The sequence below is a fragment of the Hemibagrus wyckioides genome, linkage group LG15, assembly GCF_019097595.1.
Source record: "Hemibagrus wyckioides isolate EC202008001 linkage group LG15, SWU_Hwy_1.0, whole genome shotgun sequence".
NCBI classification, from domain to species: Eukaryota; Metazoa; Chordata; class Actinopteri; order Siluriformes; family Bagridae; genus Hemibagrus; species Hemibagrus wyckioides.
In genome coordinates, this window is record NC_080724.1 from 21604389 (window position 1) to 21624330 (window position 19942).

The following is a 19942-nucleotide window of genomic DNA, read 5'->3' on the forward strand; positions in this document are numbered from 1 at the left end:
CTAATTGTAAAGAAAACCTCAGTAAAACTGATCATAATCTTAAACTTCACTTCACTAATCCTAATCTCAAATTTCACCTCAGTAAACCTAACTATAATCTCAAATTTCACCTCAGTAATCCTAATCTCAAAGGTCTCCACAGTAAAACTAATCCTAATCGTTATCTTCACCTCAATAAAACTGACCATAATCTCAAACTCCACATCAGTAAACCTAATCCTAATCTTAATCTAAATAAAACAATCATAATGGTAAACAATAACCTAAAGTAAATTAATCCACATCCTCAACTTAATCTTGATAAAACAAATTGGAGCCTGAGATTAAGTTAATTTATGTAATTCTATTCCTTAACTTAACTTAAAAAAAACCCTCAGGAGAACTAATCCTAAATCTAATCTAATCTTACGCTTAGTAAAAGTAATCATCATTAAACATTTAACCTTTCGTTAATTAAATTGCTGCTGTTTTATTATTTTTAAATAATAAACAATAATATTTTAAAATAATAAAGACCTAAACAAAAATCAAACACCACCACCTAATCACTTTCAGAAATGTATTCATCATGGGGACATTTTGTCATAATATGTAAAAAGTAAACATTTATATTCGTATTAGGTATATTTTAAAAATATTTAATATTTAATATCAAAACGACATAATTTCGTTGTTTTGGCTGGGTCTATATTGAAATATCGCGAGATGTCACTCGAACTCATTTTGGATTCTCAAGTCTCGCGAGATACAAAAGGGAGCCGGGTTGTCACCGTCCAAGTCTCGCGAGAATCTACGATAACGCTTTGTAGTAGGCGCGCAGAAGAGTGTTTATTTTTTTCCCGTGTCCGCTGCAAGTTTGGCTGCGTTACAGCCCAAGGAAATTGCAGCGGAACTTCTGAAAATAGTCATATTTATTATTGTTATTACTTTTTTTCTAGTGTAAATGAGTTTGGGTGCAGTTTCGGTGTGGCTAATGACGCTTTGATATTTGATTATTTATAAGCTGGGCTAGTGGCGGGGTGTTAGCATTTTGGCTAACTGTCTAAGCTAGCAAGGGAGCTAAAAATCGTTTTCTTTGAATTTCTGTATTTAAGTTGCATTTAGCTAAATTAAAATGGGCTATTTAAAGTTAATCGAGATAGAAAATTTCAAATCCTACAAAGGAAGACAGATAATTGGGCCTTTCCATAAGTTTACTGCGATTATTGGACCGAATGGATCAGGTGAGTAAAGTAGATCATTCAATTAATAATAAATAAATATTAATTCCTGTATCTAGCTATACTTTAGATAGCTCTTTAGCTAGTATAACTATAATATATTTACCATATGGTGAATTATTGTATACTTGCAATAGATAATCTATCATTTATCAGAATATATTGTTGAACTGTCACCGTTCACTTTGATGGGAACACGCATGCGCATTCATGTGCACTATTGGAACACCTCTCAAACCAAGTCCTTGAATTCAGGGGTTGGACTCGGCCCCTTAGTTTCAATTAAAGAAGCGCTTAATGCTTCATACCAAGACATTTTGGACAATTTCATGCTCTTTGTGGGAACAGTTTGGAGATGACCCCTTCCTGTTCCAACATGACTGTTTACTAGTGAAGTTGCACAGAGTCCTGACCTCAACAACATAGAGCACCTCTGCGATCTCTGTGCAGGACAGTCAAGTTCCTCCACACCAAACTCACTCATCCATGTCTTTATGGACCTTGCTTTGGTCACTGGTGTGCAGTCATGTTGGAACAGGAAGGGGTCATCCCCAAACTGTTCCTACAAAGAGCATGAAATTGTCCAAAATGTCTTGGTATGAAGCTGAAGCATTAAGAGTTCCTTTCACTGGAACTAAGGGGCGGAGCCCAAACCATGAAAAACAACACCTGAACTCAATGATCTGGAGGGGTGTCCCAATACTTTTGCCAATATAGTGTAGTTGTCTTATCAGCCAATCAGGTGGCAGCAGCACAACGCATAAAATCCTACAGAGTCAGATTAAAGTCTAGAACCTGTCAGGACGTCTTGGTATCTCATAGGGTTCTTCGCAGGTTCTCCAAGAGTTCATTGGATAGTTAAGCTCTAGTTAAAAGGAATAAAGGGTTCTGTAGGTTCTGCACTATGGGTTCTTCGCAGGTTCTTCAAGTGTTCATTGGTTAGTTAGGTTAAGTTCTTTGTGTTTAGAATAAAAGGGTTTTGGAGGAACTGTTACTCATGTGAAAGTGCTCAGTTGAAGGTTTCTAAAGATAAGCTTGAATAATTTCTTCAGAAGTACAACCAAAGAAGCTTTATGGGTTTAAAACTTTATTTTATTTATTTATTATTATTATTTTTAAGAAAGGGTTACATGTAGATCTTTTCGAAGATCCCATAGTCTTTACAAACCTGATGTGTGCCTAACTAATTCAAAAATAGATAGATAGATAGATAGATATTCATCCCAAAGGGAAATTCACAGCTTTCAACAGTATCCACAAACACAGGTAATAGATAAAATAGGAAGGAATATAACAAAAAATACTAAAATACCCAAATTTATCTGCAAGCAAACTTTTAACTTCTAAGCCCAACCCCTAAACAAACCCCACCCCTCAAGCTGTGCTTTTTTTTTCTGTCTCTCTCCAGGAAAGTCCAACCTCATGGACGCCATCAGCTTTGTGCTGGCTGAGAAAACCAGCAACTTGCGCGTGAAAACACTGAAAGATCTGATTCACGGTGCGCCTGTGGGGAAGCCGGCGGCTAACCGGGCCTTCGTTAGCATGGTGTACCAGGAGGACAGTGGAGAAGAGCGCGCCTTCACCAGAGTCATCATCGGTGAGGCTGTGGAGATAACGATACACATACCCTCATACTGTACAGTTAGTCACATCACTCTCAACATCTGTATGTTAATAATAATACTGTTAAGGAATCTTTTCCAGAGGAATTCAGTGTAGATTTGCTGACTACTTGTTCATCTTTTGATTTATTTGATCAATTCTAAAGCCTTGAAGTGGCTGATTTGATGAAGATTTTCAAATTACATGTTGAAAGGAAAATGGAATTAATTTATTTTTATTTCTACAATAAAAAGTTAACACTAGAATTAAGTTAAAATCAAAGAAAGTCACCTTAATCAGAATGATCTATTTATAATAAATCTATTATTCTCTCTCTCTCTCTCTCTCTCTCTCTCTCTCTCTCTCTCTCTCTCTCTCTCTCTTTCATCTCTCTCTCTCTCTCTCTCTCTCTCTCTTTCATCTCTCTCTATCCCACCTTCTTAATCAATCTTCTACCTCCCTCTGCTTTCCCTCCTTTTTCTGTTTTATCTCACCATCTCTCTCTCACTACTTCCTCACTCTCTCTTTTTCTTCTCCTCGCACCGCCCTCCTTCGTTTTGTTCTATTCTCTCTCTCTTAGGATCCTCGTCAGAGTATCGCATTAATAATAAAGTCGTGGGATTGCCTGAGTACAGCGAGGAGCTGGAGAAACTCGGCATTCTCATCAAAGCTCGGAACTTCCTTGTCTTTCAGGTCAGAAGCGTTTAACTGTGTACACTTATCGTCCACTTTATTAGGAACACCCACACACCTTCATGCAGTTTTCCAATCACACGATGATGTGTCAGCAACACGAGGCATAACATCATACAGATACAATGCAAGAGCTCTAGTTATGGTCCAAATATCCCAATGGAGCACATAACTGACCTGTCGCTGTCGTGGCTCGCAGGGTGCAGTGGAGTCCATCGCCATGAAGAACCCTAAGGAGCGAACAGCTCTGTTTGAGGAGATCTCTCGCTCCGGCGAGCTGGCGCAGGAGTACGACCGGTGCAAGAAAGAGATGGTGAAGGCTGAGGAGGACACGCAGTTCAACTACCACCGCAAGAAGAACATCGCTGCTGAGCGCAAAGAGGCCAAGCAGGAGAAAGAAGAGGTTAGAAAATCATCCTGAACAGCAGTGTTAAGGAAATATGTTAATATAGAAACAAAAACATCTTACACACAAGGCTTTAACAACGATAAGCGGAGTATAGGGTCTCCAGTGTCAGTGCTTTGTAACAGGCAGAGATAAAGCTGTATTTTTTCTCCCCGCCCCCTAGGCCGAGCGCTACCAGAGGCTGAAGGACGAAGTTGTGCGTGCGAACGTCCAGCTGCAGCTCTTCAAGCTCTATCACAACGAGTGCGAGATAGAGAAACTGAACCGCGAGCTGATGCAGCGCAACAAAGAGATCGACAAAGACCGCAAGCGCATGGACCGTGTGGAGGATGAGCTGAAGGAGAAGAAGAAAGAGCTTGGCAGGATGATGAGAGATCAGCAGACAGTGGAGAAGGAGATCAAGTGAGCGATTTTAGCCCATGAGCAGCTTTTGCAATAAATATTCAGTGGTTAGTGATGATGGTTGACACATGTGGTTTGTTTCTCCTGCTCAAAGAGAGAAGGATGCAGAGCTGAACCAGAAAAGGCCACAGTACATCAAGGCGAAAGAAAACACGGCTCACAAGATCAAGAAGCTGGAGGCTGCACGGAAATCCCTGCAGAACGCCCAGAAGTGCTACAAGAAGCGCAAGGCGGACATGGACGAGCTGGAGCGTGAACAGAGAGCCGTGGAAACGGCCAGGCAGGAGTTCGAGGAGAGAATGGAGGAGGAGGCGCAGAGTCAGGGTCAGGACCTGCAGCTGGAGGAGAACCAGGTACACCTCTGACTCTTACACATATATTACTCTTTTCTTTTTAGCTTTTTGTATTTATACACTGATGCCTGGAGAACCGTTTGTGTGCCAGGTTAAAGCCTACCACCGTCTGAAAGAAGAGGCCAGCAAACGAGCTGCCACTCTCGCTCAGGAGTTGGAGAAGTTTAACCGCGATCAGAAAGCTGACCAGGATCGCCTAGATCTGGAGGAGAGGAAGAAAGTAGAGACGGAGGTACCAGAGGATATGTAGTACTCGGGGTCAGTGGGAAAAGACGTCGTGCGTCTAGCCAGCTTTATTAACGTCTGGGTTCTTGTCACAGGCTAAGATCAAGCAGAAGATCAGAGAGATTGAGGAGAACCAGAAGCGTATCGAGAAGCTGGAGGATTACATCACCACCAGCAGGTACACAACCACGAAAAACAGCTTGAACATTATAACAGCAGTGGAAGTTATTTTGACACAATTAAAATATCTAATCGTGTACAGTAATAAAAATAACAAGCGCTTAGAATAGTCATTACTAATTAGCCGTAAATTCTTTCCCAAATGTTTTTTGGGAAATCCAACAAAAGACTTCTGTATGTTTTAGCTTACAAAGATTTACACTAAAATTCTATTAACTATTTGATGAATGAGGCACGAATAGTGATGCAGCGTATTGTTTTTTATTCGTCCATTCTGATGGACAGTGATGCGTGTTGTCAGTATCTTCGCCTCCTGTGTGTTACAGACAGTCTCTGGATGAACAGAAGAGGATGGAGGAGGAGCTCACAGAGGAGGTGGAGCAAGCTAAGAGGAGGATTGATGAGATTAATATGGAGCTTAATCAGGTAAACTATAAACACTGCCTATCGGTCATTTCTTTTGTAACTGTTGAGAAAGCAATCTCATCACGGCGGTGTGGTGATGGTTGTGTTTTTTTCCTCTTTCCCTACGCAGGTGATGGAGCAGCTCGGCGACGCTCGTATAGACAGACAGGAGAACAGCAGACAGCAGCGCAAAGCCGAGATCATGGAGAGCATCAAGAGACTCTATCCCGGCTCAGTGGTATGTTTAAACAGGCCAAAAGCCATCTAAAGGTGTTTCAGTTCACCTTTGTACACACTAGCAAGAGACAAAAACGACATGTACGGCTCAGAGCCATGGTTTCTATTCAGCTGCTGTGGAATTTACTGTTTGGTGCAAAAAATCTGGAATAACGCTTAGAAGGATGTAGCAGAAATCACTAATGCGTAGTTGGCTATTTAACTAGAGCATCTGCCAATAAAGTTACTCTGAATTCAACATGTTTTTTTTTTTTAAGAACTCCTTGCTCTCAAACTACGTATTTGTCTTTTGTCAGCAACAAGCTAGCCAGCTCTCTCTGATGAGTGATATACACCAATTAGGTATAACATTATGACCACTGAGAGATGAAGTGAATAAGACTGAGTATCTCCTCACCATGGCACCTGTTAGTGGGTGGGATATATTAGGCAGCAGGTCAACATTTTGTCTTCAAAGTTGATGTTAGAAGCAGGAAAAATGGACAAGTGTAAGGATTTGAGCGAGTTTGATGAAGTTTGTGATGGCTAGACCACTGGATCAGAGCATCTCCAAAACTGCAGCTCTTGTGGGGTGTTCCCGGTCTGCAGTGGTCAGTATCTATCAAAAGAGGTCCAAGGATGGAACAGTGGTAAACCATTGACAGGGTCAAGGACGGTCGAGGCTCATTGATGCACGTGGGGAGAGAAGGCTGGCCCGTGTGATCCGATCCAACAGACGAGCTACTGTTGCTCAAACTGCTGAAGAAGTTAATGCTGGTTCTGGTAGAAAGGGGTCAGAATACACAGTGCATCACAGTTATGTGTGATGTTATGGGGCTATAAAGCCGCTGTTATAAAGCCCATGTTATGGGGCTATAAAGCGGCAGACTAGTCAGGGTGCCCATGCTGACCCCTGTGCACTGCCAGCATCTGTGGGATGTGCTGGACAAACAAGTCTGATCCATGGAGGCCCCACCTCACAAATTAGAGGACTTGCTCTAACATTTTGGTGCCAGATACCACAGCACACCTTCAGGGATGTAGTGGAGTCCCTGCCTTGATGGGTTAGGGCTGATTTGGCAGCAAAAGGGGGAACACCACAATATTAGGCAGGTGGTCATAATGTTATGGCTGGTCGGTGTAAAAATAGTGACTTGTATAGTCGGTTTCCTTTTCTAGTCAGATTAAGCAAGGGAATATCTTTGTTACATGACCTACTTGTACAGACAGTGCAATTTATTTAAAGTTTGCTCTTGAGTTAATGTCACTTGCTGAACTCCAGGGTTGAGGAGTTCGTGAATCAGTGGTGTTTCTTCGGTCTTTCCAAAATAGAAGTTACGACATTTAGATGAGTGCAGAGCTAATATGAAGCATCTTAGAAATCTACCAATATTGGGATGTTGACCACAGCCGACAAACTAACGTCATGGGTGACTTGTGTCTTGCTAGACTGAAGGACACGCAGGACATCTCGCAGGGATTCCATAGATGGAAAATCTGTAGTGTCCAGCGTCTCACACTTTGAGTTTTTTATAATTATTATTAATCTAATCAAAGCACTGATTCTAATTCTGTATATAACTGTGTTCTCTCTCCAGTACGGAAGGCTTATAGACCTGTGCCAGCCCACTCAGAAGAAGTACCAGATCGCCGTGACCAAAGTGCTGGGCAAGAACATGGACGCCATCATTGTGGACTCTGAGAAGACCGGCCGTGACTGTATCCAGTACATTAAAGAGCAGAGAGGAGAACCTGAAACCTTCTTACCGCTGGACTATCTAGAGGTACTCTTGTTTCTCTCCTTTTCTCTCTATCTTTATCTCTTTTTTATTTCTTTCTTCCACTTAACTGTTTCTGATGAATCTGCCAATTGTCCCTGTGTGGTCAGGTCAAACCCACGGATGAGAAGCTGCGAGAGCTGCGTGGTGCCAAGTTGGTGATCGACGTCATTCGCTACGAGCCTCCACAGATCAAGAAAGCTCTGCAGTACGCCTGCGGGAACGCACTGGTGTGTGAGAACGTAGAGGACGCTCGCAGGATCGCTTTTGGAGGACCGTACAGGCACAAGGTACTCAATTACACCAAACCAGTCTGATCAGATCTAATGCTTTTTTAAAACTTTTAAAAAGATATGTCCGTCCTCCACATATTAGAGAAAAACATGTACAGATTAATTTATATGTTGCAGTAATGTAGCAGCCGTTTTTATGGTCTGTTATTTTGTTATAAATAAATACTACAGTGTTTTACAAGTTCTACAGATTTATTTAAATACCTAAGAAAGGAATAAAACACTTTTGGGGATCTCTTGATGTAGGAAAAATAATCGGATGTTTTATTCCTCTTATACCACAGCTGTCTTTCTGTTTACTAAAGTATCCTTCATGACGTTTTTATCTCTTTATATTAACCTTTAAAGTCGTGGGGCATCCAGAAATCAAGTCTCGTCCTGTACTTCCTGTTCCTGTTATGTTAAAGCAGCTATAAAGCATATCTTCTATCTCTTGAAGTTAATATAAATGTAATATTATTTATTCCTTTAATTCATGGACACATGGTTGCTATAGAAACGGTTACATATTAGAACAGGTATATTAATATAAATATTTCTTCTATGTGCTTTTTGCTAGTTTTATTCAATCAACTTATCCAGAACTAGAACATCAACTAATCTAACCTGATCTCTTTAACGTCGGTGTTTCACAGACCGTGGCTCTAGATGGAACACTCTTCCAGAAGTCTGGTGTGATCTCTGGAGGTGCCAGCGACCTGAAGGCCAAAGCTCGCCGCTGGGACGAAAAAGCCGTGGACAAACTGAAGGACAGGAAAGAAAAACTCACCGATGAGCTCAAGGTGAAGACTCTCGAACTGCTTTCCATGTGAGGCTGAAACATGAGGCAGAATCTGGTGTCTGAACCATGTGTTGTGTCCCGTGTAGGAGCAAATGAAGGCGAAAAGAAAGGAGGCGGAGCTTCGTCAGGTGCAGTCTCAGGCTCACGGGCTGCAGATGAGGCTGAAGTATTCTCAGAGTGACCTCGAGCAGACCAAAACTCGCCACCTGTCCTTAAATATGCAGGTAACTTCATGAAGCATCTGAATATGACCGGGTATAATTTCAGGAGCTCTGTGCAGCAGTATTAAAAAAAAAAATTGTATTTTAGGAAAAATCCAAGCTGGAGAGCGAGCTGGCTAACTTCGGGCCTCGCATCAACGATATCAAGAGGATCATCCAATCACGCGAGAGAGACATGAAGGAGCTCAAAGACCGCATGAACTTGGTACGAGGAAAAATATATATATATATATATTTTTTTTTTTTTTTTTTTTTTAATGTATAAATGGAAATTTTGCATGTTTGAAGTCTTTATTTTCTTTTATACAATTGTTCCCTGTTCTCAGGTGGAGGATGAGGTGTTTTTGGAGTTCTGTAAGGAGATCGGAGTGAGGAACATTCGTGAGTTTGAAGAGGAGAAAGTAAAAAGGCAGAATGAGATCGCGAAGAAGCGGTAAGTTCCATCAGTAGGGCTTAACTCTGATCAGTTATACAACACTCAGCATCACGCTATCATCATCTTCAACATTTTGGGTAACTGTTTTGGGTAACGGTTTTCTAGTTAAAGTCTGTTTAACTCACAAGAGGCATAACTGTGTTCATACACTATATTGCCAAAAGTTTTTGGACACCCCTCCAAATTAAAGAATTCAGGGGTTGGGCTCCTCCCCTTAGTTCCAGTGAAAGGAACTCTTAATGAGTGAGTTTGGTGTGGAGGAACTTCACAGTGCCTGACCTCACAAATGTGCTTCTAGTAGAACGGTCAAAAATTCCCATAAACACACTCCTAAACCTTGTGGAAAGCCTTCCCAGAAGAGTTGAAGCTGTTATAGCTGCAAAGGGCGGGACAACTCCATATTACATTCATGTGCATGTAAAGGCAGACGTCCCAGTTTTGCTCTGGCTCTCAGTCTCCACTCTAATTCATCCCAAAGGTGTTCTATGGGGTTGAGGTCAGGACTCTGTGCAGGCCAGTCAAGTTCCTCCACACCAAACTCACTCATCCATGTCTTTATGGACCTTGCTTTGGTCACTGGTGCACAGTCATGTTAGAAGAGGAAGGGGCCAGCTCCAAACTGTTCCCACAAAGAGCATGAAATTGTCCAAAATGTCTTGGTATGAAGCTGAAGCATTAAGAGTTCCTTTCACTGGAACTAAGGGGACTTTGTGAGCCATGGTGGTGTTGAATTCTCGATTCTGATTGGTCAGAAGGTGCTGAATAATTTTATAATTTTGTGTGTTACATATTTATTAATGCACTTCTTTTAAAACAATAATGTGGCAGAAGACGTGCAATAATAAACACGTAATATACGGAATTATTCAAATTATTCAGCACCTTCTGACCAATCAGAATTCAACAAAATATTTCATTTTATTTTTTTATTACATTATTTTGAATTTCTCTCTTTAGTTACAACAGTTTAACTGCAGTTTACAGTTTTAAATATAGTTTATTATTATTTATTATAAATTTATAGTTTAAATATTGTGTGTGTGTGTGTGTGTGTGTGTGTGTATATATATATATATATATATATATAATATTAAATGATTAAAAAGCATTGTTTTTTAATCAGTTGTTAGAAACCAGTAAAAAATCCATTTAAAAATGTGAAAGCCTAATTTCCATGTAAATTGAATAGAAATTAATTTTTGATTTAATTTTTTTTGCTCAGTGCACATGGTTTCACACTTGTTTAAAACACATTTTTCATTAGCTTGGAGTTCGAGACCCAGAAGACTCGCCTGGCGATCCAGCTGGATTACGAGAAGAACCAGCTGAAAGAGGACCAGGAGAAGGTCATCATGTGGGAGCAGACGGTGAAGAAGGACGAGAGCGAGATCGAAAGACTAAAGAAGGTAGAGGAGATTTCTGAAACTCTGACATGATGCACATGTATCCAAATCCTCAGCTTCACCGTGTCTCTGGGATCTAATGATTTTCAACAGGAAGAGCAGAGGCACATGAAGATCATCGATGAGACCATGGCTCAGCTTCAGGACCTGAAGAATCAGCACCTCACCAAAAAGTCAGAGGTTAATGATAAAAACCATGAGATGGAAGAAATTCGTAAGAAGCTCGGTGGAGCCAACAAGTGAGTTTAAAAAAAAAAAAAAATTTTTAAATAAAAATAAAATGCAGTGAAGTGAGTTCTGTTTTAGGAAGTGACTTATCGTCCTTCTCATTAAAGGGAATTTGTAAATAAGCATAAAATATGTGTGTATGATTTAGAGAGCTGACGCAGCTTCAGAAGGAAGTCACTGCCATCGAGACAAAGCTGGAGCAGAAGCGCAGTGACCGACACAACCTGCTGCAGGCCTGTAAAATGCAGGACATCAAACTTCCTCTCAGATCCGGAACCATGGACGACATCAGCCAGGAGGAGGTAGCTTTATTAATCCCGTTTCTTTTTCATAGCTGCAGATCTGATCTACAGTGAAAGCATTCAGTACATATGAACATCAGACTGAAAATCCATAATTATTTGTGGATTAATAAATTATTTTATTAAAACTTCTGGATCTTTCAGACTGTTAAAGTAATCTAAAATAAGATCATGCCATCCATCAGGACAACAGCTTTCGAGTGAGCGCCCTGTGCGTGAAACCTGATGGACCGCTCTGCTGTGGAGTCTGGAGGACCACATACGACCGCTCTTATCTCCTTCATTGATCACGCTCTCATATCTCACATAAGTCTGGAGGGTTAAAAAGGAGCGTCTTCCAGACACCACAGCAGAGTGGTCGGGTTTCACACACACAGAACGCTCACTCAAACGCTGTTGTCATGATGGATATCATGATCTTATTTAAGATCCAGAACTTGAAAAGTTAAGACTTTAAAATGCAGTTAGTTTACTACACAATAATGTTCTACATGTATGTGTTTTGATGTTGTTTATTCTGGTTTTGGACACAGTGTTTGACCACATGCTACACTGCTTACATTGGTACACGAGCAGCACTTTGAATGACCAGAATGCTCACGGCAGCCATCTAGTGTACATGTAGTTTAAAACCAGTATGATTCTGTAAGATTACAGGGTGAAGAGGTGAAGAAGGTACAGGAGTACTTGGGGGTCAACAGTCCAGAGTAATGGAGAGTGTGGGAAAGAGGTAAAGTGCAGGCAGGTTGGAATGGGTGGAGAAAGGTGTTGGGAGTTCTGTATGATAGAAAAATATCGGCGAGAATCAAGGGGAAGGTGTACAAGACAGTGGTGAGACCGGCCATGCTGTATGGTTTAGAGACACTGTCACTGAGGAAGAGACAGGAGTCAGAGCTGGAGGGAGCAGAGCTGAAGATGTTGAGGTTCTCTTTGGGAGGGACACGGTTGGACAGGATTAGGAACGAGTACATCAGAGGGACAGCTCATGTTGGACGTTTGGGGGACAAAGTTAGGGAGGACAGATTAAGATGCATGGGACATGTTCAGAGGAGGGAGAGTGAGTGTATTGGTAGGAGAATGTTGGACATGGAGCTGCCATGGGATAGGTGGAGAGAGATGATTCGCTGTGGAGACCCCTGAAGGGAAAAGCCCAAAGAAGACGAAGATGACGGTGTTTTAAAGGAAGTTGAAGGGTGTACACTGTAGTTTATATCAGAGGATTAGTGTCTGTGCTAATCGTTGCCTTGATCACCAGGTTTATATGTGTGCTAAAGTAATCGTTTTTCATGTCGACATTCAGGGAAGCTCCCAGGAAGAAAGTCTGAGCAGCAGCCAGAAAACATCTAGCACCGTTTTAGCCAAAGAGGCTCTCATCGAGATCGACTACAGCAGCCTGTCTGAAGACCTCAAGGTACTCATTCATTCATTCATTCATTCATTCATTTATTTATTTTAACCAAACACATAGTAAATTCTTCTCAATCATCAGCTTCCAGGAATGTTCGTGTGGGTTAAGAAAAGAGAAATTCTCATAATAATAATAATACTTTGAGGATCCTTGAACAGACAAAATGCATTTATATCTTAGGAGAAATAAAATATCCTCAGGGTTTCAGGAATGTAATGAATCAGTTCACCCACTCGCGTGTCTGTTTTTATCTTTCAGAGAAAATTTTCTTCTTCACAGTATGCTTACACACTGATCAGGCATAACAATGTGAGCAGTGAGAGGTGAAGTGAATAAGAAACTAATAATAAGAATAAACAAACTCAAAGCTCAAATCCTTACATTTGTCAATTTTTCCTTCTTCTAACATCAACTTTGAGGACAAAATGTTCACTTGCTGCCTAATATATCCCACCCACTAACAGGGGCCATGATGAGGAGATACTCAGTCTTATTCACTTCACCTCTCACTGCTCAGTGTTATACCTCATCTGTGTAATTATTATTATTATTATTATTATTATTATTATTGAATAATAAAGAAACAAGGCTCAAGCCGCAACCATGACAACTTTCGGTCATCCGAGGTGATGGTTTCTGTTATGTTGTCTGTGTGCCCCAGGACTCTCTGTCGGAGGAGGAGATTAAAAACGAGATGAACACCCTTCAGCAGAGGCTTAACGAGCAGCAGAGCATCCTCCACAGGATCAGTGCTCCCAACATGAAGGCCATGGAGAAGCTGGAGAGTGTCCGAGACAAATTCCAGGAGACGAGTGACGGTCAGAACCCATTCACTTCTTCACATGGATCCTCATGAGGTTCTTCTGACTAAGAAATAAAGAACACCACAATGTCTTTCTTACACTTTCAGAATTCGAAGCTGCTAGGAAGAGGGCAAAGAAAGCCAAGCAGGCATTCGAGCAGATCAAGAAGGAGAGGTTCGATCGCTTCAACGCCTGCTTCGAATCCGTCGCCACTAACATCGACGAGATCTACAAAGCCCTCTCACGCAACAGCAGCGCTCAGGTGAATACACACATCGTGGAAATTAATAAGGTTATTGGGGAGCGTTCAGAAATCCTGCTGTCTGTATTAAAACCCCCGCTTATGTCATTACAGGCTTTCCTTGGCCCGGAGAACCCGGAGGAGCCATACCTGGACGGGATCAACTACAACTGTGTGGCACCGGGTAAACGTTTCAGACCCATGGATAATTTATCAGGAGGAGAGAAGACCGTGGCTGCTCTGGCTTTACTCTTCGCCATCCACAGGTGAGAAAGTGATGAGACTTCTACAGGCTGGACGATGAAATGGAAGCAGCCGTGTGAGCTCACGGTCTCAGTCGCTTTAACACGAATTATATTTTGAGATGTTTATCTGTGTATTTTTATAGCCTGTCTATAAGGTTTTTAAAATAAGATTTACTTAAAACAAAAGATCTAATAACTAATTAAATCCAGCCATAAGTAAATATTTAAGATGGATGGATGGATGGATAGAGAGAGAGAGAGAGAGAGAGGTAGATAGAGTTTCTGAGAACTTTCCTGAAGTGCTGCGCTCTGTCCAGTTCGATCGGCTCTCCTGAGACTTTAAGCACCGATTTGAACAGAATAATGATCGTGTCCCCAGTGATGTACTACACACTTACTGCACTGTGTGTTGTAGCGCGTGTGACTGAAGCCGTGTGTTGTAGCGCGTGTGACTGAAGCCGTGTGTTGTAGCGCGTGTGACTGAAGCCGTGTGTTGTAGCGCGTGTGACTGAAGCCGTGTGTTGTAGCGCATGTGACTGAAGCCGTGTGTTGTAGCGCGCGTGACTGAAGCCGTGTTGTAGCGCGTGTGACTGAAGCCGTGTGTTGTAGCGCATGTGACTGAAGCCGTGTGTTGTAGCGCGTGTGACTGAAGCCGTGTGTTGTAGCGCGCGTGACTGAAGCCGTGTGTTGTAGCGCGCGTGACTGAAGCCGTGTTGTAGCGCGCGTGACTGAAGCCGTGTTGTAGCGCGCGTGACTGAAGCCGTGTTGTAGCGCGCGTGACTGAAGCCGTGTTGTAGCGCGCGTGACTGAAGCCGTGTTGTAGCGCGCGTGACTGACGCCGTGTGTTGTAGCGCGCGTGACTGAAGCCGTGTTGTAGCGCGCGTGACTGACGCCGTGTGTTGTAGCGCGCGTGACTGAAGCCGTGTTGTAGCGCGCGTGACTGACGCCGTGTGTTGTAGCGCGCGTGACTGACGCCGTGTGTTGTAGCGCGCGTGACTGACGCCGTGTGTTGTAGCGCGCGTGACTGACGCCGTGTGTTGTAGCGCGCGTGACTGACGCCGTGTGTTGTAGCGCGCGTGACTGACGCCGTGTGTTGTAGCGCGCGTGACTGACGCCGTGTGTTGTAGCGCGCGTGAAGAGTCACTCAGGCCAGAAATACAGTGACGGTGAATAATAACACAATGCTACAGTCGCTTTAGCACAATGCACTGCTTTTTTAAATGTTGGCTATATCACACAACCTGGGCCTATTTAAAAGATGTTTGTATGACGTCTCACCCACAGACGTGACGTCGGCCATCTTGGAAATCGTTTCTCCTTTCTAGCTTGTGCACCTTGTAGCCCCACCCCTTTTCCACTACATACATGAGTGCATGAAGTGTCCAACATTCCACATTTTTATTTATTTATTTTAAATTAATTAATTTATTTATGTATTTATTTATTTTTTGGGGTTGAATAAGTGCAGCATCCAGGATCTTGAAGTGCTCTTCATCTTCTTTGTCTTTGTCGTCTTCCTCTTCTTCTTAGTCTTCATCGTTTTCTTCTTCTTCTTCTGTCTTCTTCTTCTTGGAGTTTTCAGTATGAACACAGGACTCACACCGTTTGCTCTACACAATGCCGCAGAATTATTGCATTAGTTTGCGATTTGGGATGCTCCTCAAGTCAACACTAATTCTTTCAACCTTGTAGCAATCTTTCTGAATTGTTTTCTCTCTCTCCCAGCTATAAACCCGCTCCCTTCTTCGTGCTGGATGAAATCGACGCCGCTCTGGACAACACCAACATCGGCAAGGTCAGTGTTCAGGAATCCGTTAGGTTTATCTGTTATTGTCTGTTAACGTCCCGCTCGGTCTGACGCACGTACATGTGTGTTTACATGTAGGTCGCTAACTACATTAAAGACCAGTCCATCCAAAACTTCCAAGCCATCGTCATCTCTCTGAAGGAGGAGTTTTACACCAAGGCCGACTCGCTCATCGGCGTCTATCCCGAGGTCAGTGAACTGGCCAGTTTCATTTCTCTGTTTCATTTTAATAATAAATCTCGCCTAACCGTCGCTCTGTCTTTCATCAACTTCCAGCAAGGAGACTGCGTTATCAGTAAAGTCCTGACCTTTGACCTCTCCCAGTATCCAGATGCGAACCCCAACCCTGGCGAGTAAAGAAGCTCACGCCTTCCCGAACGCCGCCGTGTGTTAAATCTCATCTCGCTTTTTAGTACTCTATTTTTAAATGTTTTGTTTTTCCTTTCTCATGTCATTTATTCCTCTTCTCTAGTCGTTTGACATTTCCGATGTAGTTCTGTTCATTTCTGTTGTTTAGATATTAACTCTTTAATCGTAATCATGTTGAAAATGTTCAATTTTTCCCTCCTACATTTTTATTCCTCAGCATTTTTGATGGATTTGTATGAATCTTCATCCTCACATGACTTTTTTTTTTTTAAATTTTTTCTCTTATTTTTGTTATTTTGTAAGATCGTGTAACTGCTACGAACTTCAGGATGTTTTTAGCCATGATTTATAGCTAATGATGGATTTTCTTCTCTACCCAGGTTGATGTTTCTAGTAAAAATCAAGTGTACAATTGTTATTGATTTTGTTTTGACAATAAACTCTGTAATAAACCGAGCGAGGATTATGACGACTGCAGTGTTAATATTAATACTCTCTGCACTCTTAACAAGATCATGTTCACTTTGTTATTAAGGGCATGTGATGATTCTGGTATGCGAAAAATGGCAAAAAAAAAATTTCAAATGGGGAGAGAGAGAGAGATTGCGAGCAAGAGATAGTGAGTGAGAGATGGTGGGAGAGGGAGAGATAGCGAGCAAGACTGGGAGATGGTGAGAGAGAGATGGTGGGACAGGGAGAGAGAGCGAGCAAGACTGGGAGATGGTGAGAGAGAGATGGTGGGACAGGGAGAGAGAGCGAGCAAGACTGGGAGATGGTGAGAGAAAGATGGTGGGAGAGGGAGAGATAGCGAGCAAGACGGAGATGGTGAGAGAGAGAGATGGTGGGAGAGGGAGAGATAGCGAGCAAGACGGAGATGGTGAGAGAGAGAGATGGTGGGAGAGGGAGAGATAGCGAGCAAGACGGAGATGGTGAGAGAGAGAGATGGTGGGAGAGGGAGAGATAGCGAGCAAGACGGAGATGGTGAGAGAGAGAGATGGTGGGAGAGGGAGAGATAGCGAGCAAGAGGGAGATGGTGAGAGAGAGAGATGGTGGGAGAGGGAGAGATAGCGAGCAAGACGGAGATGGTGAGAGAGAGAGATGGTGGGAGAGGGAGAGATAGCGAGCAAGACTGGGAGATGGTGAGAGAGAGAGATGGTGGGAGAGGGAGAGATAGCGAGCAAGACGGAGATGGTGAGAGAGAGAGAGATGGTGGGAGAGGGAGAGATAGCGAGCAAGACTGGGAGATGGTGAGAGAGAGAGATGGTGAGAGAGGGAGAGATAGCGAGCAAGACTGGGAGATGGTGAGAGAGAGATGGTGGGAGAGGGAGAGATAGCGAGCAAGACTGGGAGATGGTGAGAGAGAGATGGTGGGAGAGGGAGAGATAGCGAGCAAGACGGAGATGGTGAGAGAGAGAGATGGTGGGAGAGGGAGAGATAGCGAGCAAGACTGGGAGATGGTGAGAGAGAGATGGTGGGAGAGGGAGAGATAGCGAGCAAGACGGAGATGGTGAGAGAGAGAGATGGTGGGAGAGGGAGAGATAGCGAGCAAGACTGGGAGATGGTGAGAGAGAGAGATGGTGGGAGAGGGAGAGATAGCGAGCAAGACTGGGAGATGGTGAGAGAGAGAGATGGTGGGAGAGGGAGAGATAGCGAGCAAGACTGGGAGATGGTGAGAGAGAGATGGTGGGAGAGGGAGAGATAGCGAGCAAGACTGGGAGATGGTGAGAGAGAGATGGTGGGAGAGGGAGAGATAGCGAGCAAGACGGAGATGGTGAGAGAGAGAGATGGTGGGAGAGGGAGAGATAGCGAGCAAGACTGGGAGATGGTGAGAGAGAGAGATGGTGGGAGAGGGAGAGATAGCGAGCAAGACTGGGAGATGGTGAGAGAGAGAGATGGTGGGAGAGGGAGAGAGAGCGAGCAAGACTGGGAGATGGTGAGAGAGAGATGGTGGGAGAGGGAGAGATAGCGAGCAAGACTGGGAGATGGTGAGAGAGAGAGATGGTGGGAGCGGGAGAGATAGCGAGCAAGACTGGGAGATGGTGGGAGAGGGAGAGATAGCGAGCAAGACTGGGAGATGGTGAGAGAGAGAGATAGCGAGCAAGACTGGGAGATGGTGAGAGAGAGAGATGGTGGGAGAGGGAGAGATAGCGAGCAAGACTGGGAGATGGTGAGAGAGGGAGAGATAGCGAGCAAGACTGGGAGATGGTGAGAGAGGGAGAGATAGCGAGCAAGACTGGGAGATGGTGAGAGAGGGAGAGATAGCAAGCAAGACTGGGAGATGGTGAGAGAGAGATGGTTGGAGAGGGAGAGAGAGCGAGCAAGACTGGGAGATGGTGAGAGAGAGAGATGGGAGAGGGAGAGATAGCGAGCAAGACTGGGAGTTGGAGGGAGAGATAGCAAGCAAGACTGGGAGATGGTGAGAGAGAGATGGTGGGAGAGGGAGAGATAGCGAGCAAGACTGGGAGATGGTGGGAGAGGGAGAGAGCAAGCAAGACTGGGAGATGGTGGGAGAGGGAGAGATAGCGAGCAAGACTGGGAGATGGTGAGAGAGAGAGATGGTGGGAGAGGGAGAGATAGCGAGCAAGACTGGGAGATGGTGAGAGAGGGAGAGATAGCGAGCAAGACTGGGAGATGGTGAGAGAGAGAGATGGTGGGAGAGGGAGAGATAGCGAGCAAGACTGGGAGTTGGTGAGAGAGAGAGATGGTGGGAGAGGGAGAGATAGCAAGCAAGACTGGGAGATGGTGAGAGAGAGATGGTGGGAGAGGGAGAGATAGCGAGCAAGACTGGGAGTTGGTGAGAGAGAGAGATGGTGGGAGAGGGAGAGATAGCGAGCAAGACTGGGAGTTGGTGAGAGAGAGATGGTGGGAGAGGGAGAGATAGCGAGCAAGACTGGGAGATGGTGAGAGAGAGAGATGGTGGGAGAGGGAGAGATAGCGAGCAAGACTGGGAGATGGTGAGAGAGAGAGATGGTGGGAGAGGGAGAGATAGCGAGCAAGACTGGGAGATGGTGGGAGAGGGAGAGAGCAAGCAAGACTGGGAGATGGTGAGAGAGCGAGCAAGACTGGGAGATGGTGGGAGAGGGAGAGATGGCGAGCAAGACTGGGAGATGGTGAGAGAGAGATGGTGGGAGAGGGAGAGATAGCGAGCAAGACTGGGAGATGGTGAGAGAGAGAGATGGTGGGAGAGGGAGAGATAGCGAGCAAGACTGGGAGATGGTGGGAGAGGGAGAGAGCAAGCAAGACTGGGAGATGGTGAGAGAGGGAGTAAACTCCATAAAAAGCAAAGCTCAGAGAGGTTTGAAAAAGCACCTTCTAAGCATGCTCAAGCATCCAGTAAACACCTCCTCCTCCTGTCACAGGGTGCCATTACTTTTGTTCTAATTAAATAGTATTAATCATGTTGATGTGTTTTGTTCTTTCAGTCTTTAATATGAAATACACTGACAATTACAGCATGTGATATGAAACAAAGAACCCCCCCCCTCCCAAATGCTCATAAAAAGAGTAAGGAAAAATGAACTGGTATCCAGTTTGATAACTGAGTCCCGATGTCTGGTATCTCACCCACTCCCTTCCCTTCGGACACATAAGACGTCAAACTTTCACAGCAAGCTAGGTTGCTGCCTCCAGGAATAGAGCCTTGATATAAAAATAGCTCCGTAGTGAAATGTGAAGAGATGGTCAGTGACGTCCCCGGGGTCAGCACCGACTCGCTCTCGCCCGGTGTGCATGGTGAGTTATGTTAGCATGCTGTGTTAAACTAGCAGAGAGATCATGTGACTTCATTTGTCATTCACAAATTAAAGGAAAATCCGACAGCAAGCATTTGAGGAAGGTTTCAGAGTCTAGGAAGATCAACTCTAACTCAAACTCTAAAGCGCCGCTGCATCACTCTTTATAGAAAGCAAGCCAGGGATAAATCCTA

The 19942-nt window shown here is 43.8% G+C and overlaps 1 protein-coding gene across 1 annotated transcript; it reads left to right on the top strand.

Moving 5' to 3' along the window:
* The first annotated feature begins 802 nt into the window (after nucleotides 1-802).
* Nucleotides 803-16473, top strand: LOC131366085 (structural maintenance of chromosomes protein 1A). The gene is made up of 26 exons (XM_058410249.1): nucleotides 803-1223; nucleotides 2629-2817; nucleotides 3403-3515; nucleotides 3715-3918; nucleotides 4085-4323; nucleotides 4418-4676; nucleotides 4768-4908; nucleotides 4997-5079; nucleotides 5408-5507; nucleotides 5617-5724; nucleotides 7301-7486; nucleotides 7591-7770; nucleotides 8409-8555; nucleotides 8641-8778; nucleotides 8864-8980; nucleotides 9102-9208; nucleotides 10476-10617; nucleotides 10708-10853; nucleotides 10991-11144; nucleotides 12445-12555; nucleotides 13214-13370; nucleotides 13463-13617; nucleotides 13711-13862; nucleotides 15567-15636; nucleotides 15727-15837; nucleotides 15925-16473. The coding sequence occupies exons 1-26, from the start codon at nucleotides 1115-1117 to the stop codon at nucleotides 16003-16005; spliced, it is 3699 nt and encodes a 1232-aa protein (XP_058266232.1). The 5' UTR covers nucleotides 803-1114; the 3' UTR covers nucleotides 16006-16473.
* Nucleotides 16474-19942: the final 3469 nt, after the last annotated feature.

Coding starts and splice junctions, on each gene's coding strand:
- LOC131366085 (XM_058410249.1), top strand. CDS start 1,115: ATGGGCTATTTAAAGTTAATCGAGATAGAAAATTTCAAATCCTACAAA. Junction 4,909..4,996: donor GGAAGAAAGTAGAGACGGAG/GTACCAGAGGAT, acceptor TTCTTGTCACAG/GCTAAGATCAAGCAGAAGAT. Junction 7,487..7,590: donor TACCGCTGGACTATCTAGAG/GTACTCTTGTTT, acceptor CTGTGTGGTCAG/GTCAAACCCACGGATGAGAA.